The sequence below is a fragment of the Acomys minous genome, assembly GCF_964271855.1.
Source record: "Acomys minous genome assembly, chromosome: 1".
In the NCBI taxonomy this organism is placed as follows: Eukaryota; Metazoa; Chordata; class Mammalia; order Rodentia; family Muridae; genus Acomys; species Acomys minous.
Window position 1 is genome coordinate 29,384,256 of NC_140483.1, and position 27,789 is coordinate 29,412,044.

The window sequence follows — 27,789 nt, forward strand, 5'->3', positions numbered from 1 at the left end:
AGGAATTAACCTTTACTACTCTCAGGAGCAGCATCCATGAGAGGTAAGGACAAATCATCAAAAGCTAAATTCTGTCTCAAACAGAATGAATTATAAGAGTAGTTTTGATAAGCAAAGAAAAAGAAATCATTTAAGGCGATGCATCTCAGCATTACAATGTATAACAATATTCTTTCCAAATCTTTATGATGAGACTTCTAGCTTTAAATTATAAAAGCATAAAAAGTTACAAAAAAATAAATAATTTAGATAGGTACAGTTTCAATATACAGTAAAACATACTGTATATTTCCAACTATTAATGTACAGAAAGAATAATACTGACTTTGATTATTTAATGCATATATAATTGATATTTGTTTATATTTATTTTTTCATACATTATATCTAATCACTAAACAATCACTAATCCATTTGCACATTTGTGTTTTCATTTTTATTTGAAAATATTTTCTATTTCTATATCTTCTGAGTTCTAAAACATTAATTGGTACAGTTCCTTAATAGGGAATTTAGGACATTAAATGACAATAAAGAATATGATGAAAAAAATCTTATACTTTCTTAAAAATCCATAAGGGTAATATCCTAGAATCATCTAAAGTATGTGATATGTATCATATGTATATTAATACTTAAAATAAATTCACTCAAATTATAAATTATATAAAATAGTAAATTTGAGCTGGGCGTGATGGCGCACGCCTTTAATCCCAGCACTCAGGAGGGAGAGGCAGGTGGATTGATGTGAGTTCGAGGCTAGCCTGGTCTACAAAGTGAGTCCAGGACAGACAAGGCTACACAGGGAAACCCTGTCTCAAAAAACCAATAAAATAAAATAAAATAGTAAATTTAGAAAATATAAGGCTAATTAGAAGAGAAAAGATATTTCCTGTCCTAAATGTGCCTTTTATTTATTTATTTATATTTATTTATTTACTTATTTACTTTTTTTTTTTCCGAGACAGGGTTTTCTCTGTGTAGCCTTGGCTGTCCTGGACTCACTGTGTAGACCAGGCTGGCCTCGAACTCACAGCGATCCGCCTGCCTCTGCCTCTGCCTCCCAAGTGCTGGGATTAAAGGCGTGTGCCTGGCCTAAGTGTGCCTTTTATTAATCTATAGTCATTCTGACAAAATTATCCCCTTATTTTGGCTTATGGGTACATGTGCACACATAGTAAAAGAAAGTCTGACCACTGCATGTAGAAGCATAAAACCTCCAATGAAGAAAATAAACATATCTGTTTGTTTATCCTCGCACTGGTAAGAACTCACTCACCACCAAAATGAATAGTTTTCGTACCTATTTACTTTTATACAATACTATACTACATTACACATGCATTTATATAGTAAATTTTTGAATTTTTGAATTGGTATTTTTGAAGACTACAGTTACACATCCTTGGTGTTGCATTTAAAATTCCAGTCTCCCTCGCTTACCTTTTCCTGACAGCGAATCACGGCGGTTTTGTAGATAGTACAAAAGCTGTTCTACCTCATTCAGCTTTGAAGGATGAATGAGTTTACATTCTTCAACCACTTTCCGGGCCAGAGAGGTTATGTCTGTGTTAGCATTGAGACTCTTCAGACGAATGCTGCAAGCACATCCGAATTTCCAATTCAGACATTGTAAAAGTACATTACAGATCATAATACTGTTTTAGGATAATTTGGAGATTATAGTCTATTCCTATTTTGCCATAGAATAGTATTAACATTCTATATAGTTAACTATATATTTAGATATAATTAGGCTTATATAAATTCAAATAAAAGTCTTCGTTTAAGACTTTCTGAACACGATATTCAGAAGTCCTGTTTTGGAGCAGTACTTCTGATATAAAACAGTCTTTACTTATTACTGATTATGGGATACATTGCTACAAATGATGTAATTTATACTTAAACATGACAACATTTCCTGTTTTTCTGTGCTTGCAGTGCTGGCATACAAAGCCAGGACTTGTACCTGCTAGGCAAGTGCTATATACTCTGAGGTACTCTGAGGTACTTCTTTCCTCTTAAAATGAGCCCAGGACAGTCACTAGGAATCTTAAGATGGTGCGGAGGAATACAATGGCCTGTTTACATGGATTCGTGGCATGAGAAGGAACTATGAAAATATAAAATCAGAATTGTCAAGTAAATCTTCCCATGCAAAGATAGCAAAGTTGGTCCATAGAAATAACTCCAAAAGGACATCTTGATATTTAATTTTAACAAAGAACCCTGTAAATGTGTGTTTGTCAATAACTCTGATTGAATAGGGCACACACAAGAGAAACTACGCCAACCTCTGGGAATGATGGGAAAAAACTCCAGCACTTGGAAGGGATACTGAAGCAGAACCATGTGGTCAAGATCAGCCTGGGTTCTACAGTGAATCTATCCCAAGCAAAAAATGTACATTTTCCAGTTTGATTTTTTTTTTTTTTTTTTTTGGTTACCAGTATACATGTAGGGTCCCTCAATGTCCTTTTATGCTTGACACTTCGTTTCTTTTCATTTTTGGATAATGCTTTGTAACATGAAGATACCAGTTGATCCACTCACTATGAACTAAATTTTCGGTTGCTTTCAATTGTGGCTATTTTGGATAAAGTTTCTATAAATACATATGTATAGACTTTTGTGTAGACAAGTTTTTAATAAGTTTGAGTGAGTATCTAAAAATGCAATTACTGGATATTATGTGACCTGTGTTTATGCCATTTTATGGTATGGCATACATTTTATATTACACGCTATGATTGAGAATTCCTGTCACTACATTCTTTCCAGTATCTGCTGTTTCTAGTGTTATGGGCCTTAGCCATTATAACGGGTATGGTAATTCTTGTTTGTTTTAATATACACCAAGCTTTAAATCTCTTCTATTTTCTATTGCCATATATATTAGGAATCCAGTTCACCCTGTATTAACTCAAGTAACTTTGGTCTTTGTCTATAGTCTCCTGAATCTTACAACTATTAAAAGAAAACAAGAGAAAAAAAAAGATTGAAAAAATTATTTAATTCTGGGCATGGTGGCACACACCTGTAATCTCAGCACTCAGGGAGGTAGAGGCAGGTGGATGTCTGTGATTACTAGGCCAGCCCGGTCTACAAAGTGAGTCCATGATAGCCAAGGCTACACAGGGAAACACTGTCTCAACCGCACCCCCATGAATAAAATGATCTGACTGAGTTTAATCAGCATATGTACTTTTGTTAGGCACCTATGTCTATCAAACACTAACAAAATATCACCTGTGTGATTTCTACACCATAACCATCAGCTTCTCAAAATGAAATCTTCAGAAAGTTGAACTCTGTTGAGAATGGCTTAAAACATTCTCTGAGTGATGTAGGAGGCTGAGATACAAGCTTGTGGATTTAGACCATCACTGACTTCTCCAATTTAATAAAGTTATGTTATACCTATCTCAATCTATACAGACTTCCTCTTCTTCATCATTAACAAAACCTCTTGAATTAACAAAACACAGTTTACTTTTGGTAGTGTCTTTTGGTACGCACTTTCTGCTAGTGAGTGTGACACCTTCTGCTAGTGAGTGTGACACCTTCTGCTAGTGAGTGTGACACCTTTTGCTAGTGGAGTGCATCCTTTAGAACTAAAACCTAATTTCCTCTTCTGAAATATAGGTTATGAAATTATAAAATTAAAGACAGCTTTTCTCTAGGAAATCCAATAATGAAAGCTCAAGAGATTTTCATTAGTGCTCAAGTCCTATATCCTCAGGTGAACAATGACACACAGAAAAGAAGTGAGACACAACAGGAGTGTGAGCTGGACTGCAGTGTGAGCATGCATATATATTTTTCTTCAGTGTGTTGCAGTCTAGAGAACTCATTTATCTTTAATGTGAGTCATTAATGTAAGTCTCCTTAAGAAGTTCTTTCTAACTAGTCACCAAGTCAGTGTTGTGTAGGGCTGGAAGAGGGTTGAGTGTCGTTGAGTGACATCTAACCATGTTAGAAGGAAGGTAAGATAATTACCAGCAAAACCAGAATAGTGAAAAACAGGAACAGTTCTCAGGGACCCCCGCAAACCAAGAAGGGAAGTTAAATAGGACACTAGATGTAAGAGAAATCTAAGAGTTTGTCCTATTATTAACATTTTTCAAAGGACTAAGTTGCTTCCAAGGGCTAATTCAAGATCTGTGTCCCATTTGGGCAGATCTAAACATCACACCAATCCCAGCAATTATATGAGAGAAAGAATAAAGGACTTTCTAAAACTCAAAATTTGCAAATTAAGCAAAAGTCTCATATAAAACATATCTCTTGTGATTAATTTCACTTAACATTACAAAAACTTAACTTTCGCTAGGATATATACTCCATATGTATATAGTTCAATGTAATCTTTCCTTGAGTAAGATGAGGTAAGTTGAGAATGATGCTATAATCATTTATTATCTATGAATATTAAAACAGTATCATTTGTTTTGTTTTGTTTTCAAGACAGGGTTTCTCTGTGTAGTCTTGGCTTTTCTACAGTCACTTTGTAGACTAGGCTGCCTCGAACTCACCACATCTGGCTAAAACAATATCATTTGTATAAAGGTTATACGAAATCCCCTATTTTAAAAATGTATACAAATGAGAAAAACTTACATTTTTTGGCACTCCTTTCGTTCTCCCAACATGGGATCCCCCATTTCTCCAAGAATGGTAGCTTCCACTTCATACTGAACAATGAGAGCTTTTTCTGATGGATGTACATCAATATTTCCCCCTTTAACTTTCCTACAAAAAAAAAATAGATTGCAACCTCACAGAACAGCCACCATTTTCACCCACTTCCCACACCTGAAGCCTGAGGGCTGGACCAGCACATGCTGCCTAGTCACACTTCCTGTGAGCCTGGGACAAGACTGTACTTCCTGGCCCAGCAGAAAAGTCACTTCCTGAAATGTGTTACCTTGAAACATCTATTTATCAAAGAGCCATGTATAAAAGCAAGTAAGCGAAACATCATAACTAAGATGTCTTTGCAGAGTTGTTTTGATTTGGATTCCCCTAATTGCTGGTGATGATGAACCTTTTTTTTTTTTTTGAGATACTTCTTAGATATTTTTATTTCTTCTTGTAAGGATTTTCTGTTCAGATCCATAGCCTACTTCTTGAATGGGTTGTTTTTCTTTTCAAGCTCTCTGTATGCTCTGGACATTAAACCTCTACCAGATGGACAGCTAGCAAAGATTTTCTCCCAATCTGAAAAATTTGTCTTTACTCAATTGTTTCTTTAGCTGTGAATAAACTTTTTAGTTTTATGAAGTCTCACTCATTAATTATTGGCCTTAATTCCTAATAAATGAAATCCTATTCAGAAAGTCTTTTCCTACACACATATCACATAAGGTACTGTCTATATTTTCTTCTAGCACGTTCAGTGTTCCAGGTTTCAGATTCAGGCCTTTGATCCACTTGAACTTAGTTGTTGTGCAAGGTTATACATATGGGCCTAATCACATTCTTATTCTTATGGACATCCAGCTTTCCTAACATCACTTGTTGAAGATTCTATTTTTCTCCAGCATGTGATTTTGGCATTTCTGCCATATATTAGATGGTTATATTTACTTGTACTGTACTCATGCTTGGCTCATCTGTTTTGTTTGATTGGTCTACATGTCTGTTTTTGTGATAGTATCATGTTGGTTTTATTAGATGGCTCTGTAATATATCTTGAAATATGGAATAGCATTGTTCTTTTTGTGCAATATTGCTTTGGCTACCCAGGTTTTTTAAGGTTGCAAATGAGTTTTACTGTATTTTTTTCTATTTTTATGAAGAATGACATGGAATCTTTATTGAGATTGCATTGAATCTTTTTTAAATAGCTTTTGGTAGAGTAGTCATTTTCACAGTAGTAATTAATCCATGAGCATGAGATGTCCTATTTTCTAGTGTCTTTCTCAATCTCTTCTTCAGAAATTTAAAGTTTTCATTGTAAAAGCCCTTCATCTGCTTGGTTAAGTTCATTCCCAGATATTTTCTTTTCTTTGGAGTTATTGTGAATATGAGTGTGTTCATGGTTTCTTTCTTTGTATGTTTGTTGTTGTGTATAGAAAAGCTATTGATTTTTGTAAGTGGATTCTTTATCATGATTCTTTGTTGAGAAGATTTCTGGTGAAATTTTATCTCCTGCAAATAGTATTGTATCATCAGCAAATAATGATAGTTTACTTCCTGTCCTATGTGTAACCCTTTACTTTCCTCTTCTTGAATCGTTGCTCTAGCTAGTGCATTGAGCAGTATACTGAAAAGGGATTGGGAATAGTGTTTAGTGCTGCCTCATTCCTGATTTCAGTTTGGTTACTTCAAGTTTTTCTCTGTTTAGGATAATGCGGGCTGTGGGTTTCTCATACATAGCTTTTATTATGCTGAGGTATGTTCCCTCCAGTCTGTTCCCTAAGGCCTTTATCATAAAGGCATGTGAGATATCATGAAAAGCTTTTTCTGCACCTACTGAGATAATCATGATGTTTACATTCATTTATGTAATAATTTATTATATAAATTTATGTTGATCCATCCCTGATTCTCTGGAATAAAGCCATCTTGGTCTTGGCTTGTACTCTGAAAAGTGTAAATGGAATACTCTGACAGATAGCTTACATTATATACCTAGACTAGCCATAAAATTGAAAATACTAATATTATATAATGTGTGCTCTCTAATCATGAGTGAATAAAACTAGGAATCAGTACAGAAAGAAAAACATTCATGAAAATAAAAAATTAAACAATTCAAAGAACTCACATGAGAAATTATAAATAAAAACAACATACCAAAACTTAGTGGTGTGACAAAGCAGTGCTGAAGAAAAATCTGTAACTACAAACACCTGCATTCAGAAGATATAACTCAATTTTATACCTCAAGTAACTAGAAAGGGCTGAGAAAAACGTAGGCTCTGCATTATTACTACAGTCTGTAAAAACAGAAACAGAAAAAAGAAGATAAAATAAATGTTGATTGTTTAAAATGATCAAAAAGCAAGACATGGGGCTCAAAACTTTATCCTACCACTTAGGATGCAGAGGGCTGGAGAGTCTGAGGTCAAGGCCAGCCTAGTCTACAGAGCATTCCAGTCCAGAGAGGGTCACAGCAAGATCCTACCTTACTGCCTGAAAAAGACCAGAGTAAGGATGGACAGCCATGCTGGTATGAAAGGGGATTCCATGGGGATTGAATCCTAGACAAAAAAACTCTAGACAAATGAGGGATGCTGGGACCTGGACAGATGGTTTTCCCCAGGGAGGAGCCCCTAATGGGTTATCCAATACTAAGCCAGCCCTGAAATCATATGTCAATATCAAAGAAGGTATGCCCATGGATTTGAGAGAGGTACATAGGAGAGTTCTTGGGAGGGACTGGAAAGATGAACAGGAGGGGAGAAATGATACAAACTTTAAGATTAAAAAATTATGATGAAAAAATTGTCAAAATGTTCAGTTAGACTGAATAAGACTCAAAGTACTAGAACCAAACAGTAGGACATTACTGACCTCACAAAAACAAAACAAAACAAAACAAAGAAAATAACTATATGACATATAGTACTATGAGTATTCAGACAAAAACTTTTAACAAAGTAAAGTCTAGAGCCAAATTGGTTTAGTTGTAAAATTGACCAAGCATTTAAAGAAAAATAAACACCAATTCTCCGCAGGTTCCTCCAAAAAAAAAAAAAAAAAAATAGAGGGGGAAAGAAAACACTATAATCTGTTACATGCTAAAGTGAGGCACAGATACTGTAAAACCTGTAGGCTAGTGTCCTTAAAGAGTACAATTGGAAATCCACTCAGTGCTAGCCAACAGGATCTAGCAGCACAGCAAAAGACTGCACAGGCCATGTGATATTATTCAAGGAGTTCAATACATTAATAAAATGAGGAAAAATAGTACACGACTGTCTCAACTGACACAGAAAATCCGTTTTATAAGAACCAACTTTTCATTCATAAAAGCACTTGGCAAAGGAAAACCTCCTCCATACGATATAAGGCATAAAAATAAATATCTAGTGATAATGTCATATTTAATGATGAAAATGGAATTATTTCTGTCTAAGATCACAAACAAGATAAGAATGTCCAATGTTATTATTTCTATTCCATATAGTCCCAGAGATTTGAACCTAAGCAATGAGCTATGAAGTAAAAAGGCATCCGGATTAGAAAGTAAAAAACAAATTATATCCATCTGTAATGACACTTTATCTCTGAATATTCAAAAAATTGTTTGAGCTGGGGGGCTCAGCACTTAAACAGTTAAAAGGTAAAGAAATTAATAATATGAGAGAGAGAGAGAGAGAGAGAGAGAGAGAGAGAGAGAGAGAGAGAGAGAGCGAGCGCGCGCACGTGCATGACCCAGCAGGCGCGCCATCCTATGTTCAAGGACTGATTCCCCAGATGACTCATGGGGTCAATAAGAACCCCATATGAAAGCCCTGACAGCCTTTGTTTTTTGTTTTGTTTTTGCTGAGAAGGAAAAGACAACACTAAAAATTTCACCGAAACAACAGACCCTAAGTACTCCCTAAGTACTAACAATCTTGATAAAGAGCAACAGAGGTGTAGACCTCACACCTCTCAGTGTAAATACTCCCTAATTTAAGCAGTAAACCACTAGTACAGGGTGATATACATATTAATAAATCTGTTGATTATGGTTGACAGTGCAAGAAAACACCTATGTTTACAGTCAGTTAATTTTCAACAAGGATGCTCAAATTATCAATGGAGAGAAGGAGCAATCCCTGTCAAATGATGCTAGGACAATTAGAGATTCGTGAGCACAATATCAATAATAAACCCAAGTGGATAAAAGACCAACATTTAAGAGCTAAACCTATAAACATAAGGGAAAACTTCATGACCTTGCATTTAGCAATGGTTACTTAAATATGTTTTCAAAAGCAACAGTAAGTACTAATAAATTAGACTTCAACAAATTAAAATTGTTGACACTATTGACATACTCAGCACAGTAAAAAGACAACCAAAGGCCATGACAAATGTTTGTAAATTGCATATTTAATAAGGCCTGATGTGGAGAATATATTTCAATAACAACTTTTTTCCTGAAAAAAGAAAGACAAATGACCAAGAAGGATGAAAGAAGCACAATTTACTTAGTAATTAGGAAATGTAAATCAAAATCAGAATAAAACCATTTTACACCTCCTAGAATGGCTACAATTACAGAGCAAACACACAAAGCAAAAACAAAGCAAAACAAAAACAAAAACAAAAAACCTCCAAAAAACTAAAAACCAACCAACCAAACAAACAAAAAATCCAACAGATATTGGTGAAGTGTGATCAAATTGGAGTCCTCAAACATAAGATACACAGACACTGAAGTAAGCTCTTTGCTGATCCTTCAATGAGATCAACATGGTATCACTCCAAGTTTCTGCAACCTCAAGCTTATGCATACATTGATGACTGAAGAGATTGTTCAAACAAAATCTTGTCATGATGATAGTAACTTTATTCCTAACAGGCAATAGGCACAAACCATCTGAGTGTTCATCAACATTGTAATATATCCGTGCAATGAATATATATTATTCTGTTACAAAAAAGGGAATAAAGTGTTAATTTATAGTATAACGTGAGTGAAGAATAATTTACAATGTAAATAAAATGAACAAAGCACCATGCTTAGAATATCCGTCAAGTTCCTGTCATTTCTACTAGGTCTGTATCTCATATACAAATACAAACTTTTGTCAAAATTGAACAATGTATTTTGAACCTTTTTCTAGATTCTGACTCTAACGAAAGTGAGGGGATTAGCAGTATTTATTGTTATCTAGATGATGTGGTTTTAAAAGAGGGTCCATACTAGTACAATGATCCTAAGTAAAACTACATTTGATGCAATATATCATTTGAAAATCAGCAAATACTATATCAGCTGCACTATTATTATTATTATTATTTATTGTATTCAACAAAAAGTGTGTGTGTGTGTGTGTGTGTGTGTGTGTAGGAGTGTGTGGGTAAATGTACATGTGTGCATGCTGCTACAAATTATGTCAGAAAATGAGTACTGTCTATATCTATATTATGATTACATACTCCTTTCACAAATGTCTACTGAAAGTCTTTTCATTTGCCATTTTCATTAAACATATAACATGAAAAATGTTCCCCTGTTTTGCAAAGGCAGTATAGTTGATTTATCTTACAATTGTTTGACTATGTTTGAGAGTCCATTAATACTTGTAAGATATTTCTGTGACAGCTAGAACCCTACTAAGCAAGGGAAAAATGTACTCAAGAAAAGTATCATAGGACTATCACTACCTAACATGCATGTTTTCTCTTTCAAAAGTATTTTCATATTTTGTTCTTGTGTCTCTCAGAAGGTAATGTATTCATTTTGCATAAAGTTTATGTCCAAAAATATGTATGTGCTTTTTGCAGTGGATTAGCAACTGGGCTTTAACTAAATAAAAATAGAGACTCCAAATTAGCATTTTCTTTAATTTGTTCCCTGCTTGCTCACACTTGGTTTAATGACAGGTATATTCTTTTCACCATGGATGACCTTATCTTTGACAGAAGTTAAGGAATCTCAACAAATTTTCCTTTTTCTTTGGAGTTGCTGATATTACACATATTTAAGACAGAAAATGGTAGGCTTATTCATGCCAAGGTTTTTGATAATAATGGACTTCCTACAGAATGTATACAGTGACCGTGACCGTCAAGTGGGTAAAGTGGACCAGGAACAGCCGACTGAAATGTCAATCCAGCCTTGCATAAAGTAAAAACCACCACGACCTTCTTTACTCTGAAACCCCCATGATTTATGAATCTCACACTGACCACAAATTGGTGATGTGACAGAATTCATTTCCAAGCCCCCCCAACGGGATTTATCTACTGAGAAAAACGGGAGACTGGGGAGGAAAAACAAAAACAAAAACGAAATATGAGGTTTACTTCGCCCTACCTGCCTCTCACTGCGGACATAAATTGATGTAGCAGGTTTATCACGTTAGCCCCTCCCTCTCCAAGCCAAAGTGGATTAAGGACCTCGCGCCCCCGCAGGGCCGGGCCCTTTATTCAACCCCATCACTTTCTCCTCTCTCTTTCCTTCCCTGCATCCCTTCCCTTCTCGCATCTAGCTTTGGCCAGGGACACCCCACAGTCAGCCGGCAGACACCTAAGGACCTGCTCAGGGCGGAGCCCTGGTCGTCACCTTTTGAGGTATCTGGCGTCCTCGCCTTGCATGGCGGCGGCGGCGGCGGCGGCAGCGGCGTGGGGAGGATGGGGGATGATGTCTGAGAGCCTGGGAAGGCTACTTCCGGGGACCCGGCCAAAGTACCCTCAAAGTCAAGGCGGTGTGACAGTCCCGAGGCCTGCAAGGCGGGGCGGCGGCGGCGGCGCTGCGGTAACCACGGTGAGGCCACCGACTCCTCCCACAGCTCCTGGGCCCCAAAACACTGGAGCAGCCCAGACCCGCCCAGAGCCTTCAGGGCCAGAAGCGCCTCCGCAGGGCGCATGCGCTCACGCGACAGCTGCCGCATGCGCAGGCTCAGTTTGAGGCCCTGGCTCCTGCGACTAATCTGACGCTCCCAGGGACAGAGAGGGAAGGGTTTGGAGCTGGTCTGGGAGGCTGTGGTTAAGAGGCAAGTTCCTGGTTATACTGCCCCCTGGAGGATGGGAAAGGAAAAGAGATTGCAATCTGCAAAATTGGAATTTCAAGTCCTTTATAGAGTGAAATAAGACAGCGCGAGCAGTTAAGTTGTCAGCTAATGGTGCTCATCAGGCTAGCTTTTGACTAACAGCTTCTGCGGTGGGGCTTCTATTTTGGAACATGTAAAAGGTTCTGCGTTGATGGCACTGAGTTCTAGCTGGTGAAAATTGCCTGTGTTACAGAATGAGATAGCATATCCTTTAACCTGTCCCTCACTGTCTTCTATTGCTACGTGGTTAGCCAATCCTGATTCAAAAGACTGATCTTTACTTGCAAAATGTTATGTTAGCACTATAAATGGTGCATAGAGATATGAGAAAGAAGTCTGATGGCCCCACCAAGTCACACCAACTACACTATTTCTGTTAAAGTTGCAACGATTCCTGCAATCTATCAAGAAAGGAATCTGGAGCAAACTTTAAGTCCTTCCTGTTTATCAGAGTCTTCTTATTGAACTGCCATAAAATTCTGTCATATCTTTAAGACAGTCCTACTATTCAGCATTTCTTCTCCTTTCACACTCTGCCCGTCAGTCTAAGCAGTTCCCGGGTGAAGTCCCTTCTAACTAAGCTTTCTATTCCCTGTGTTTTCTCACATACTGATTCTTCAAACCAAACAAAAAATGTACAAGTTATCACCCATAGCATCTTTAACACTAACAAAAGCAGAACATACTACTTTCGAGCAGTGGTTCTCAACCTGTAGGTTGCGACTCTTCAGGGGTCGCCTAAGACGATCAGAAAACACCACAGCATGAAGAACTCTATTCGAAAGTCTGAGGGCCGCCTCTATAAAGGCTGGCAAGAAGGCTTGTTGGATAACAAAGTCTGCCTTCACGACTGATGATGGGAGTTCCATCCCTGGGCCCCGCACCATGGGAGGAGAGGAACATACTTCTGCAAGTTGTCCTCTGACCTCTGACTTATACATGTGACTTGTGACACACACACACACACACACACACACACACACACACACACACACACACCTAAAGATATACTTTTAATATAAAGTCCCCATTACTTGAAATTAAAACATCAAAGTATAATATACATTAAAATAAACAACTAATAAAGATTCCTGCAGAAGCTGGAGGATTTCTATGAGTTCAAGGCCAGCCTAGTTTACATGGCTAGTTCTAGGCTAGCCAAGGAGAAAAAGTAGAACTCTATCTGGAACCCGACTAAGGGGCTGGGGGGATTGAGAGCTGAATATGTATCTAGAAGCAAGCCAATAAACAGTATTCCTCCATGGTCTCCGCCTCAGTACCTGGTCCCATGTTTCTTCCCTGAGTTTCTGTATAGACTTCTCTTGACGATGAACTGTAACTGGCAAGCCAAATAAATCCCTTTCTCCCCACGTGGCTTTTGGTCAGTGTTTTATCACAGCAACAAAATACTGCTGTCAGACTGAATATGTTGGTATGTGGCTTTATTGTGAAGTCTGCCTATGCACTTTTATTGTTGTGCTTTTCGTAAGCTGATAGCAGGTGCTGTTATATCTTTACCCTAAAAAAACAAAACAAAACAAAAAAACAAAAACAAACAGACAAACCAAAACAAAACAATTTCTCAGTGTAAATCCAATGCAGGAAACCACTTAATTATAAAGTGGTGACTCAGCTTAAAATAAATTGTTTTTCAAATGTCCTTGTTGTAGGGTAAAACATCTTTCAGATATATGCCCAGGAGTGGAATAGCTGTGGTGTTTAAATTTTTGTTATTATGTTTCTTTACTAAAAATAACTTTTAAGCACAACAAACATTTTAAACATTAACTTCTACTTAGTGAACAGAAAAATAAACCTGAAAATTCCATACAGGATTTCTTTTTTTTTTTTTAATTTCAGAAATTTACTTACAATCACATTTATTCTTCTTGGTCTACAGTTCTTTGAGATTTGGAAAATTCATAAGTCATATAATTTCGGAATTATAAAATTAGTGTACTACCGTCCTCCCAAATTCCCACGTATTTCTTTGGTATCATCCTACACTAATAGTTCAGGAAAATGTGGATCTGTATTCTGTTCTTATCATTTTGTCATTTCCAAAGTGTCATCTAACCAGATGTGACACTGTGTTTGAAGTCTGATTTTGTGTGTGGATAACATTCTGGATTCTCTTCCTTTGGTGCCCTTGAGGGCAGGTGTGCACCACTGTGGCTTCCCAGATAGCCTCCAATATAATGTGGAAGGCCTTATTACCACTGAGTGAGCTAATTGTAATATATATATATATATATATATATATATATATATATATATATATATATATATATATATCTAAAGGGAACAAAATTTAAAACTTCCCTTAGAAAGATACATTAAAAGTGAAAAGATAAGTTAAAGACAGAATTTTGTTATAAATAAATAAATAAGATCAATTAACTGTATTACAATTTTAAAAGAGCTGTGATAACTCAATAATAAAAACCCAAGCAAACTAAAATAAGCAAAAATTTCTCCAGACACTTTCATAAAGAGCAGTATGAATACATGATGATTCAACTTCCTTAATCATGGGAATCTGATCTGAAATCAAATGTGCTACGCAGTGCTACTAGTTCATACCTGTCCCGTTCAGTAGCTAAGCACTCTAAACTTGTAGTTTGAGACACACGTTTATTAGCTTACAGTTCCCTGGGTGAGAAGTGTCAGATGAGCCCTACTGGGCTGACGCTGAGGTGTGATCAGACATTTTATCCCTTTCTGGATGCTTTTCGAGTCTGCCCATGCCTTTGCTTTTCTGGAAGCCATTTATACTCCTCCTCATGGCCTCTTCTAGCTCCAAAACTGGCAATAGCACCTTGAACCTTTCTCATCTTTCTCTCTTGCTGATCCTCCTCTCATCATATTTGTCTCCCCATAGCCAGGAAATATCTTATACATTTAAAAACTTCTATGGACCATCTGGAAACTTCAGGCCCACCTCTCCATGCCAAGGCATATCTTTAATTTTAATCAAATCTGTTATGTTACTGACTCATACAAGCTACTGGAGGACGGAATGTGAGCATCTTTTTTTTTGTCTGCCATAATATCTCTATAATAATTAATATTAACCTTTTAAATAGTAGCAAGTATGGATAAAAATGTGGATCACCTGAAGCTCATACACATTGTGAAAATGCAAAGATGGTAAACATTTTATAAAACAGTTTGGAACTTTCAACAGCTAAATATATATCCATGATCTAAGAATTCTATTCCTAGATTTTTCCTGAAGAAAAATGAAAATACATATGCAAAAACTCTTGTTCACAACTATTCATAATAGAACTGTGAATAACTCAAATATATCAAATTGAAGAGGACTTAAGAAGATGGAGGGATCTCCCTTGTTCGTGGATTGGGAGAAGTAACATAGTAAAAATGGTCATCTTACCCAAAGCAATTTACAGATTCAGTGCAATCCCTATCAAAATACCAACACAATTTTTAAAAGACATTGAAAGGTCAATTCTCAACTTCATAGGGAAAGACAAAAAACCCAGAATAGCTAAAACAATCTTATACAGTAAAAAATCCTCAGGAGGAATCTCCATACCTGATCTCAAGCTGTACTATAGAGCAATAGTAATTAAAACAGCATGGTACTAGCACAGCAATAGGCTAGTTGATCAATGGAATTGAATCGAAGACCCAGAAATGAATCCACACACATATGGTCACTTGATTTTTGACAAAGAAGCCAAATTTATTCAATGGAAAAAGAATAGCATCTTCAACAAATGGTGCTGGTCTAACTGGTTGTCTACATGTAGAAAAATGCAATTGGACCCATATTTGTCACCATGCACAAAACTCAAGTCCAAGTGGATTAAAGACTTAACATAAAACCAGAGACACTAAATCGCTTAGAAGAAAAAGTGGAGAAGAGCCTGGAACACATTGGCACTGGAGACAACTTCCTGAACAGAACACCAAAGTCCAGGCCTTAAGGTCAACAATTAATAAATGGGACCTCATGAGGCTGAGAAGCTTCTGTAAGGCAGGAGACACTGTCAACAGAACAAAGTGTCAGCCTATAGACTGGGAAAAGATCTTCACCAACCCTTCATCTGACAAAGGTCTAATATCCAAACTATATAAAGAACTCAAGAAATTAAACACCACCAAACCAAATAACCCAATTGAGAAATGGGGCTCAGAACAAAAAAGAAAATTCTCAACAGAGGAATATCAAATTGCTGAGAAACACTTAAATGCTCAATGCTCTTTAGTCATCAGAGAAAGGTAAATCAAAACGACTCTGAGATTCCATCTTACACCCATCAGAATGGCTAAAATAAAAAATTCAAGTGACACCACATGATGGCGAGGATGTGGAGAAAGAGGAACACTCCTTCATTGCTGGTGGGAACTAGTACAACCACTTTGGAAAACTGGTACTATCCCAGAAAACTAGGAATAGGGCTTCCTCAAGACCCAGCTATTCCACTCCTTGGAATATACCCAGGAGAAGTGCCAACACACAACAGGGGCATCTGTTCAACCATGTTCATAGTAGCCTTATTCATAATAGCCAGGACATGGAAACAGCCTAAATGTCCTTCAGTAGAAGATTGGATAAAGAAACTGTGGTACATTTACACTGTGGAATACTACCCAGCTACTAAAAACAAGGAATTCCCAAAATTTGTGGACAAATGGATTGAACTAGAAATGATCATAATGAGTGAGTTAACCCAGAAGCAGAAAGAGTCAAATGGTATATACTCACTTATATCTGGACACTAGCCCAAGGGGCATGTCTCAAGAAAGTCTTCACTTATCAGGAAAGTGGGACAGAGGGCAGGACATCCTATTGGGACTTTAGGTGAGAGAAGCATGGAAGAATGGGGGAATAGAAGGATCCAGAGGGTCCTAGAAACCTACAAGAAGAACATTACTATGGGCAGACCTGGGCCCAGAGGTCCTGCTCAAACTATGGCACCAGCCAAGGACTGTACGTGCATTAAACATCGAACTCCTACCCAGATCTAGCCGATGGACAGGACATTCTCCACCGTTGAGTGGAGAGTGGGGTCTGACTTTCACATGAACTCTGGTGCCCCATATTTGACCACGTCCCCTTAATGGGGAGGCCTGGTGGCACTCAGAGGAAGGACAGCAGGCTATCTAGAAAGTCTTGATACCCTATGAGCATATACAGGGGGAGGATGTCCCCCTCAGTCACAGTCATAGGGGAAGGGAGTAGGGGGAAAGCAGGAGGGAGGGAGGAATGGGGGACACAAGGGATGGGATAACTATTGAGATGTAATAAGAATGAATTAATAGAATATAAATAAATATATTTTATTAATGAAAATATAAGGATAAGAATATATTCACATAATGAATATATATAAAATCTATATTCATTTTATGTGGCTTTTGGAATAAAATAACAGACAGAATAGGGACAAACAAATATGTAAGAACTAAAAAGTGTCCTGAGTTAACCCAAGACAGAAACCCCAGGCAGGGTAAAGAGAGAAATCCGTATTTAGACACAACATAAGGAAATTAGAGAATGCTACAGATAAAAAGAGCTACCTCTATTCCTTTGGAATTGTATAAGTTTATTAATTTTGTTGTATTTATTTATTTATCTATTTATTGTGTGTGCATTTGTGTGTATGGAAGTTAGAGGACAATTTTGCAGGAGTTGATTCATTCATTCCCTTCTATTATGTGAGTCCTTGGGTTTGAACTCAGGTCATCAGGCTTGGCTGCAAGTGCTTTTGCGCATTCAGCTACCTGCTGGCCTTTGTGTATTAGTTTTGTTTTCCCCTCTTATTACCATCCTCTAAAGCAATGGTTCTCAACCATTGGGTGGAGACCCCTTTGGGAGTCAAATGGCCCTTTCACAGTGATCACCTAAGACTATCAGAAAATACATATATTTACATTACAGTTTGTACCAATAGCAAAATTAAAGTTATGGAGTAATAACAAAATAATGTTGTGGCTGGGAGTCACCACAACATAAGGAACTGTGTTAAAGGACCACAGCATTAGGAGAGTTGAGAACCATCACCTTGAAGTATTACAAATTACCTGGGGGAAGAGATGAGTCCTTTTCATGACTTAGGAAAATGTTCAATATGTAATGGTTAAGAACCCGACTTCTGGAGTTAGAACTGGGTTTAGATGACCTGAAGGCGTTCTCAAATGATGAAAATAATGTTTGCCAGAGCGTATAACAGGGCTGCTCTAGGAAAGGCAAGAGCAGAGGAAAGGGACAGAATCATGGGATCTCACCCTGTGTTTAGGTAACAAGCAGTTTGAGATGGAGGTTTAGGGCTGAGTGAATAGGCCAATGAAAAGTAAGTTCAGAGCCGGGCGTGGTGGCGCACGCCTTTAATCCCAGCACTTGGGAGGCAGAGGCAGGTGGATCACTGTGAGCTCAAGGCCAACCTGGTCTACAAAGTGAATCCAGGACAGCCAAGGCTAACAAAGAGAGACCTTGTCTCAAAAAAAAAACAAAAAACAAAAAACAAAAAACAAAAACAAAAACCAACAAAACGAACAAACAAACAAAAAACCCAAAAAACAAAACAAAACAAAAAACCCAACAAACAAACAAAACAAACAACCCCCCCCAAAAAAAAAGAAAGAAAGAAAAAAAGAAAATAAAAGTAAATTCAGAAGATCCAACAGGCTCATCACCATGGGGAACATGGTGTAGAGGGTTTTGGCATTTGGATCTGTCCTCCACGTATCAGGAACCATGGGAGAGTTTTAATATGTTGAGATTTATTACTTATAGCATCATTCCTTGCTCTGCATTTATATAAACAGCAACTGAGAGCAGAGATGTAACAACTACATTTAAAAATAGTTCAAATAAACTATTTTAACATTTCTATCCTGACTTGCTTCAGTAATCTTTAGTTTTCTTACCTTGTGACTGCCTTTGGGACATCATCAAATGGCCATTGTGGTCCAAAGAGTTCACATCTACTGGATATTAGTGCAGTCATTGTATCACTTTTCAATTTAATCCGAGCTCGTGATACGCATCTTAATACAAAGGAGATCTCAGTTAAAAGGAGAATGTACAGTACATCTTATTCTTAAGGGTGGCAACCTCTGTTGACAACCAGTGTGACATAGCAAACAATTATGACATCACTGGGTGACTCCACGAGTCAGAATAGGGAGAGAAGTAGACCATAGGGATAATGAATCTTGAATCTCTATGTTTTTCGCTTATCACGTGGACAGCATTTTAATAAATGTGTGTTGTTGCCAACCTGATGATGCTTGGAGTTGCACAGTCAAATGAATGTTCTTTTGTCTTATATACACCGTAGATATGTGTTTAGTCGCACACATACCTGCTTTTGTGACTTTATATATGCAGATGTATATGTTCAGGTAGAAGCTACAAGGGAGTATAGATGCTGCTACTATCTCGTGTGTGTTCTTTTTGAGTAATATAATTGGGATGATGAAGAGGCGGGTATCTGAACTTACCATCAGATGACTTTTCAATTTCTCCAAAATGCATAAGCAGATATTTCTTTAGACTTGGGTATACAAACATGGATAGGTGTAATTTCTGACTTGAGGGTGTACCTTTAAATGTAGCAGACATACAAAGAAAGGAAATAGATAAAATTCACAGTAATATGTTCTACATGGAACTAAAATGTACCTCTGTAAAAACTAAAGAGGAAGTGACTGGAAAACCATTAATTAGGTCTTGAGTGTGAGTTGAACTATAAAATACTCTCCAAAGAAGTAAGTTAGAATTAAGAACTACAGACTTCAGTAACCAGGGGACATGTGGTCAGTATTTCTGCTACGTAAGCCATATTTTCCATACACCTACACCCTGATTTTATGTGTTATTTTTCCCTTAACCATTCTACTGAGTTTTTTAGCCTATTAATCATATTCTCATGAAAGATGGCAAACCATCTCTTGCTGTATCACTTGTGCCTTCCAATCCCATAACGTCACGCAAATATCACTTGAGTTAGATAATCTGCGAAAGCAGTTTCACTACATATTTGTTAGTGCATATTTCAAGCACACTTCAGAGCTAATATAATAGGTAAAGTAGTAGTCAAGGATCGTCTGGCCACTGGGGGAACCTTTAAGCTATGGCCATATTAGCATCCAGGTGTTTCCTCTGAAGCTTTAGTAGCAGCATTAGAAAGAATTTAATGCGGAAAATACATGAGAACTGCCGCACACCTATTCTGGGATGACTTGAAAAGTGCGTGGTCACCAAGGAGGTTCCCTCATCACCTCTGTAAGGAAAGTTATTGCTGTAACACAAATGTGCGTGACATAACCTCTGCTTCATTAAAAACAGAGCAAGAACTGCCAGCGCATTCCAGTTAGTTCATAGCAACTGCCAGGTGGAAATAACATTGGAGTTAGGTGAAAAAGAAATCTATGTTTTCAGGATTGACATAAATTATTTTCCATTGAGTAACATAATCACAGCTTAACTATGGAGCCAAAACCTTGTCATCTTTAATTTGATTCTAAGACTTTAACTTTATTTTCTTTCCCTTCCTTTCTTTCCATACTAATTTCTACTTTCTCTCTCTTCCTCCCTCCTTGGCTCTCCCCCTCCTCTTTAACTACTTCCTCCTTCTATGGTAGGCAGAGCGTGTTATTGAAATGACTACAAATCAGAAAGATTGTTTCCAATTTTTAAATGTTATCTTCACCAATGGTCATTTTTCTTTAAATTCTTTTTACCTTTTTCTTCATTTATGCTATTTTTCTTTTGACTTTTTAATTTTAATACAGCATTTTTAAAATTTAGTCATGCTTTACTAGAATAGGTTATTTTAAAATTTCATCTTTATCGTGACATTTGTACTTTCATAGTATTCGGTATTGTAGCTCAACACACACACACACACACACACACACACACACACACACACACACACACAATGTGTAATAATTAAGTCCTCAGATAGCCTCATTTCTATGTATTGGGAACTTTCAAATACTTCCCCTCTAGTTATTTTTAAACATATAATTGATTGTTTAAGATAGTTATTCCATGGTACTATAGAGGATTAGAACTTATTCTGTTCTATCCACTGTCTATCCATTTATTATTCTTCCCTTCCTTCCTCTAGTGAGTTTTAGCCTACTCACAGTATCTTTGAAGTATTTTTAAGCTTCTATAAATGAGGGAGAACATGTGGCACTTGTTTCTCTGCTCTTTATTTCTCTTTGCAAAATTCCCTCCAATTTGATCCATGTTGTTATAAATTGTAGGATTGTGTGCTAGTAGGCCACTAACATTCTAATATGTGTACTAATTTAACTATTCCACAGATTAATATTTGATATCAATATTTCTGGGTTTGAATCAGCTTATCAAGTATATAGTAAGCAAAATTAAAAGAGTAAATAGCAAGGAGTAGATTGTAGGAATGGCAGGTGGATAGCAAAACATCATTAAATCAATGCTCACAGTGTTCAGCAGAGACAACCGGAGGAGCTTGGTTAGGAAACCAAGCAAAGGTAACATCAAACCAGGGCTTACAAACATCCAGCAAAAATTGACTGGGGAAGTTGAGGCCATCAACTGTCATTTTTGATAAATAAATTCCCAGGCAAGATGTCTTCCCCTCAATGAGACTTCCTTAATTTTGAAATTTTTATTTTAATATGAGCTTTTAAAAAAGTATCTTTTTTGCTATGTGATGTCTTCACACTTTTCTACATATAAGATCATATCATCTATAGTCCAGAATACTATGATGATATATTTGACATCTTTCGTGACTGGATAGTTTATTTTTCTTACTCAATTGCTCTAGATAGGTCTTCTGTTAACATGAATAGAAATGATGAAAGTCAACTGTTGATATTTGTTTTTAAACTCTATTTTACTTGGGGTATTGAAGCCTCTACCTCCCTTCCACCAGCTCCTTAACCCTGGGTAAGAGAAAAAAGATTAGTAGGCAGAGGAGGCACAGACCCCTTTACTTTTCCGGGCTGTTTAGGGCCAATGGTCTCTTTTGGTGGCAATACCAATCTCTGTCAACAGCAAATGCAGCAAGCAGTTTCTTCTGAGCTGTTCCACTGAAACATTTCTCTTGGTCTGTCTCCAAGCTGCCACACTGTCACTCTCTGGTCTCTCCAAACTGCTACCTGCCACACACCATACGTGGCACATTGTGCCTTCTGACAAAGACCACACCCTGCAGGAGGCAGTTATCAGCTGTGGATAAACTAAAGCCCACACTAAAATCTCACACTTGAGATTAAAACAAAAACATATTTATATAATATAACTGATTTTACAAAGAAACCAAAACTCCCATTAAGTCAACATTCTTTTTTATTCTTTCTAGAAATCCTTTTAGAATTTCCTCATTTACTACGATATCGTCTGTGGGTTTATCATATAGTTATTTTTGTCTTTTAATATGTTGCTGTGTGTGTGTGTGTGTGTGTGTGTGTGTGTGTGTGTGTGTGTGTGTGTAGATTCCCAAGATTTCATAGCTAAAGAGGAACATGAATGGATTCATCTAGCCATGTCTGATGCAGGTAAAGCAGTTATGTGTGGTATTTCTTTACTTTTTCTCCTCTTCTGTTTCTTTCTTTCCTTTATTTCAATTTCTTCTTTCCAAATATCCCATACACTAGTTATTTCTTATTTCAAAGCCTCTACAAACTCATTAATGTGCTCTACTGCATAATATGAAGCCATTGAAACTTTTAATTAAAAACATAAGTAAAATAATTTTACATTTTACTACAATTAAAGCTGGTCCTGCTGTAAGAACATTCTTTTCGGTTTCTTAAGTACATATGGTTTTCAAACAAAAGCTGCTCATGTCAAATTCTTTGACACCTTCCTCATCAAAATATTGCCTGTTAAAATTAAATTGATGCCTTTAATTTAATGAAATCATATAGGCGTTTTATATAGTTCTTTAAGTATTTTCTTTTATGCCTTTCAATACCTCTCCAAAACTCACACAGAATAAAAAGTAAATAAAGTGTGAGGGCTGGCAAGATGGCACAGCAGGTAAAGGCGCTTGCTGCCAAGCCTGTCGCCCTGAGTTTGATCCCCCCTGAACGCTCATGATGAAAGCAGAGAACACATTCCTATAGGCTATCATCTGACCACCTCATGTGTGCCATGGCACACACACCCATTCATACACATTTGCACGCACACAAAATAAATAAAATGTAAACAAAATATTAAAGAATTGTAAACTTGAAAAGCTTTGTCCTAATTTATGAATTTATAATCTTCAGAATTTAAGGATATTTTAAATGAGGTCAAAGCCAAATGACCTGTTTTTGGAACATCTCTTACGGTTAGGAGTTAGCTATTCCCTGGGACACACATTCCTAAAATCTTAGGCTGCTTTAGTTTGAATTCTTGGCTGCTGGTTATGACTGACTGACCTGGATTCGTTAAAAAAAATTTACTTCATTAAAAACCCCAAATGAATGTATAGTCTATGCTCTGTAATGTAAAAATTATGATTTACTTTTCCATACTATTGTGAGATGACCTATTAGTAATTCAGTTTTTGAGAGCAGAGTCATATCAAGAGATAAAGTCACCACAGGGCCTCAGAAATCCTACTTCAAGCAAGGCCTTTTATAAAATCCTGTTCCATGCTTTGCTCCCTAGTTGGTTTCCCATGGCCACCCAGAAAATGCCATTTCCTCTTTTTCCTCTCTTTCACTTCCTGCTCATACTGTGAAGACTTAGTTTATAGTCCTTGAGTTTACTTATTGTGGTTTGCATAAAATTATCCTTCACTCATCTATACATTGTAGATAATGGCTATTTGCCTATAAACCTAACACATACTGTGCCTTACTTACCCTCCTGCACTGTGGACACTTTAGGAACAAATGGGCAGTTGTTTTGGAAAGAATTGCCGTTTTTATGACACGTGGAACCCTTTCGCCTTGTTGCTTGTGTGCTTTTTTAACAGCTCAAGGCTCCTTTTTCATGGTGTTTACTCTGGAGCTGGTGTGAACAGAGGCTCTTGGAAATGCAGAGTGTTAATATCCTGGCATGTGTCTTGCTGTATGCAAAAGTCAGCTTCTCTGGGCTGCTGGGGTTGCAGTGGAAGCATGTCTTTCACATCACACACAGGCTTACCTAGCCTTGACTGATCACAAAGCCATGGTACCCTCTAGTGCTCTCTGATTTCACAAGTGCACAGCCAGGCCAGGAAGCCCACGTTGACGGGAGTGTTGCTTTGCATCCATTTCTAGAATACATGGCATGGCACATGTGCTTCTAATTAATGCTCATGTTTTGATTGCTTTATGTAACTTTTTAAAAAATTTAAATAATCTTGTATAAAAAATTGTCAGTTTGTGTTTTTAAAAAAAGCACAATTATGTCCCTTTGGGGGATTAGAAAAAAAAAAAAAAGACAAGAATAAGCTGAAAGGCTTCAGCCTTCTTACATATATTGCCATAAATGAGAGTGACATTGAAATGTAGTCACACATTTGGGGTTCAAGGGGTTTTAAGTAGCTTTTGAGCAAATCAAGCACAAAGTACTATTACTTATATTAAGAAACTTATTTAAAACAGAGCCCATTAATGAAATGTGATTTAAAACCATGTCTGTTTTAAATATATGTTCAGAATTAAGTTATGAGGCCAGAGACTGAAAAATCAGAAAGCTGATACTTGAATATAATAACTCCAGCTTTGGAGGCAGATTTATTATTTCAACCCATGAGGAAAGCATGAGTTGGTAAATTACCATATCCAGTGTAATGTAATTAGGCCTAGAAAACTTCATAAATTTCTGAAAGTGTAGTATTTTGGACTACATTTCACCCAATAATGTAACAGTTATCCAAAAATGGTCTGGTGGTGATGTGGCCTCTTTAATATAAAAGGGAAAATCAGGGGTGGGAGAAATGCACAAGAACCCTGGCACATTTAGCTGTACTGTTTATATCTATATACGCATTCTATATATATATATATATACACACCAGTACATCTAACATATGTAATTGAGTCTAAACAGCTTAATTGGATGTTTCAGGGCTTAGATCAGCTTGACACCAGTGTCTGATTCTTACACTTTCTCCAACATACACACCATTAGGTAGCACTTGGTATGCTAATTATACCTTTCCCCTATATTTTATGGTCTTCCAGATCTTTGGGATCTGGAGGGACTTGTGCACCCACAATTAGCTCATGACTTACCTGGAAGCATCATTACTAATAAACCCAATGTCCAGAGCTCATGTTCCTTTTCCTCTCTTTCCTCACGGGGATCTGGATAGTGTAACCTGCCCCACCTCCTTTTGAGAATTGAAAAACAAGTTATATTTTCATTGTGTTCTGTCCTCATCCAGTCTCGTCACAATAAATCCAAAGTATATTCTAGAACATTCTGTCATCTTTTGCCAACCATTTACTCCTGACCTCTTTATAACCCCTTTGTCTTCCCTATTCTTAAAATCCTTTCTGACCCAACCCTGGATAGTCCTACTAAACACTGCCAGAATGCTTTGTTTTTTGTTTTTTGTTTTGTTGTTGTTGTTGTTGAGGTTTCCTCTTATAAAACTCCGGTTTCAGAGGAGTCTGTCCCTCAGATTAAGGGAACTGGGGCACCATTCCAGAATCTGGCCTTCATGGTGAAGATGTTCCATTCTGGTAGGATTAATCCAGTCTTCACGGATGTCTCAGGATGGAGACTGACAATCGGGGAGTACTTCTCCTTCTGAATGTGTCCTCCTGTTACTATGTCATAATCACAAACAGCCACATGTCACTAACAATTCTTTAATTGTTCATTCTTCCAAGATCATTCCTGTCCCTTTAAATACAATTTCTCAACTACCTCTACCTAGTCACCCTGTTATCAATCCAAAGCCAAGCCTGTCCTCACAAAATCTTCCCCAATCCCTCCTCCTGAATTGGATTATAGTCAACTGAACACTTTGTAATGTGTTGCTTCTTGCTTGTAATGAACGATATATTGGCAACTTATCATGGGCTGTATAAACTTGGTGAATGTGTAGTCTGGGGCCGAGCAGACTCTTGCTTGGCTCCTCCAAAGCTCCCTGTCCTGGGGCAAGCTGGCCCCCCTTACTCCTGACAAGGAGAAAGGAAGACAAGCGGCCAACATTATATTAGTCATGTGCTGAGAACAGACAGGAGGCAAACTGCTTCCAACACAGATTACTATTTGTTCCACAATAGAAAATTCTTGCAATGGGTGTGTGAAGCTCATCTGTGGAGAAGAGGCTCAATTGGGAGCACCAGCTGACTTCTCTGATAGGCGCCTACTAATGCTGAGGTCCTGACTTGATGCTGTCACCTGCTACTACTTGTTCTTTTACTCAGAAGCCTTCCTCAACTTTGCTCAGACACTCCAGATGGCTGCAACATGGCGTCCCCCAGTCAATTACTGCTGGATGTTTGTAAGGCCCAGACTGGATGATGTTAATTTTGCTTGCTACCTCAATTAGCCTCCTCTAGTTGTCTCTGCTGGATGCTGTGGACAACTGACTTGAGAAAATGTTGCTATCCGCTACTTACGTTTTTTTGTTTGTTTGCTATATTCTTGGTAAACTCACTGGCTCAAAGTGAAAGCAGGGCTAGGATAGATCAATTAAAGGATTGCACAGAACATGACTTTATATACATTAAAAAAATTTGGATGGGCACTGAATTTATTTTAATACTGCCATAAAACGCTTAGAATTTAGAGTTAGTGGACTTAGACAAACATACTAAATTTTTTTACGTATATGGTGTATTAGACTGTGTGTATTGTCATAACCAAATATCATAGTCTGAATAGCTTAAATAGTGGAAACTAATTTTGCCATGGTTTTGGAGGCTGAAAGTCCTAGGTTAAGAACTGACAGGAGAGTTTGCTGGTTAGAGCTCTCTATGCCTTACCTAATGCCTGCTTCGCATTGTGTTCCCACACCTTTCCCTCAGCACAGGTGGAGATTAAGAAAAGGAGGGGCAGAGAGATCTTGTGTGTTAGTTACACAGACACCAACCGGTCAGAGCCCCAACCTTTGCAGCCTCTCTTGGGTCACTGTTTAGAGGAGTGCCATCTCTAAATCTACTCACTCTGGGAGTTGGGCCTTCAACATAGGAATTCTAATCCACACTTATCAAATGTTCTTGGCGGTATTTACATCAGAAGATGAGAAAAAAAATGTTATCCAGAATTAGTTACCCAATCTTGCCAAAGGACTAAATGGTGCTAAGTACTCAAAGTAGTCAACAGACTGTATTCTAGGCAAAGAGCTCTGTGCGTGCATCTATGCGGCTTGACACACCACTACCATCAGTACATGCCCACTACCGTCAGTACACACCCACTACCGTCAGTACATGCCCACTACCGTCAGTACACGCCCAGTCTTCTGAGACTTTGGACTTAGTGTCATTGGCTCAAATGTGGAAGAGTGTTTTTCCTTTTTTTTTTTTTTTTTTTTTTTTTTGCTTTTGTTCTTGTGGTACTGGGAATCAAACGCATGCCCTTGTGCATGCTAGAGAAGCACCCCTCTACGGCATCATTTACATAGACACATAAATCACATATGTGTAGAAGCTGGAGAGATGGCTCACTTGATAAAATGTCTGCTGTAGGAACATGAGAACCTGGGTTTAATCCTCAGTACCCACATAAGGATCGAGTCACGGTGGCTGATGTTTGTCATCCGCACACTAGGGAGGTAGAGACCAATAGATTCCTGGCATACACAGCAATCCCCAAACCAGTGAGAAACCCTGTCTCAAAAACAAAACCAACAGTAAAATAAACAAGTAGGGTAACTCCTGAGACCCACACTTGGAGGTTGACCTCTGACCTTCATACACGTTCACGCATGTGCACTCCGCATATGCTTACTTCACGCAAACACTTTTATGCATGCACATATGAGCAATATGGAATCATGTAAGTATATAAGGCTTGAACATAGAGACAAGACTTGCGTGTGTGTGTGTGTGTGTGTGTGTGTGTGTGTGTGTGTGTGTGTACACAATAGGAGAGGGAGAGAGAGGAAACAGTGGATGAGTATGGCCAAAGCGCCATAGGACACACGAA

The 27,789-nt window shown here is 37.6% G+C and overlaps 2 protein-coding genes across 6 annotated transcripts in view; both read right to left on the minus strand.

Moving 5' to 3' along the window:
• Positions 1 to 18,786, minus strand: part of KIFAP3 (kinesin associated protein 3) — a 135,359-nt gene extending 116,573 nt beyond the window's left edge. For 2 of the 5 annotated variants that reach the window (XM_084753798.1, XM_084753801.1), the window contains exons 1-3: positions 11,237 to 11,531; positions 4,624 to 4,755; positions 1,444 to 1,598 (exon numbers count right to left, since the gene is read on the minus strand). In XM_084753798.1, the coding sequence (XP_084609924.1) occupies positions 1,444 to 1,598; positions 4,624 to 4,755; positions 11,237 to 11,268 (319 nt within the window). In that variant the 5' untranslated portion in view covers positions 11,269 to 11,531. Of the gene's footprint in view, positions 1 to 1,443; positions 1,599 to 4,623; positions 4,756 to 11,236; positions 11,532 to 18,623 lie in introns of those variants that run through there. The other 3 variants (XM_084753797.1, XM_084753799.1, XM_084753800.1) reach the window with 3 other exon arrangements.
• LOC311597475 (uncharacterized protein) overlaps positions 18,715 to 27,789 on the minus strand; it is a gene marked incomplete at its 3' end in the record, with an annotated part of 321,153 nt that continues 312,078 nt past the window's right edge. The window contains exons 5-6 of the mRNA XM_084781709.1: positions 19,200 to 19,301; positions 18,715 to 18,743 (exon numbers count right to left, since the gene is read on the minus strand). Of these exons, the coding sequence (XP_084637835.1) occupies positions 18,715 to 18,743; positions 19,200 to 19,301 (131 nt within the window). The remainder of the gene's footprint in view (positions 18,744 to 19,199; positions 19,302 to 27,789) is intronic.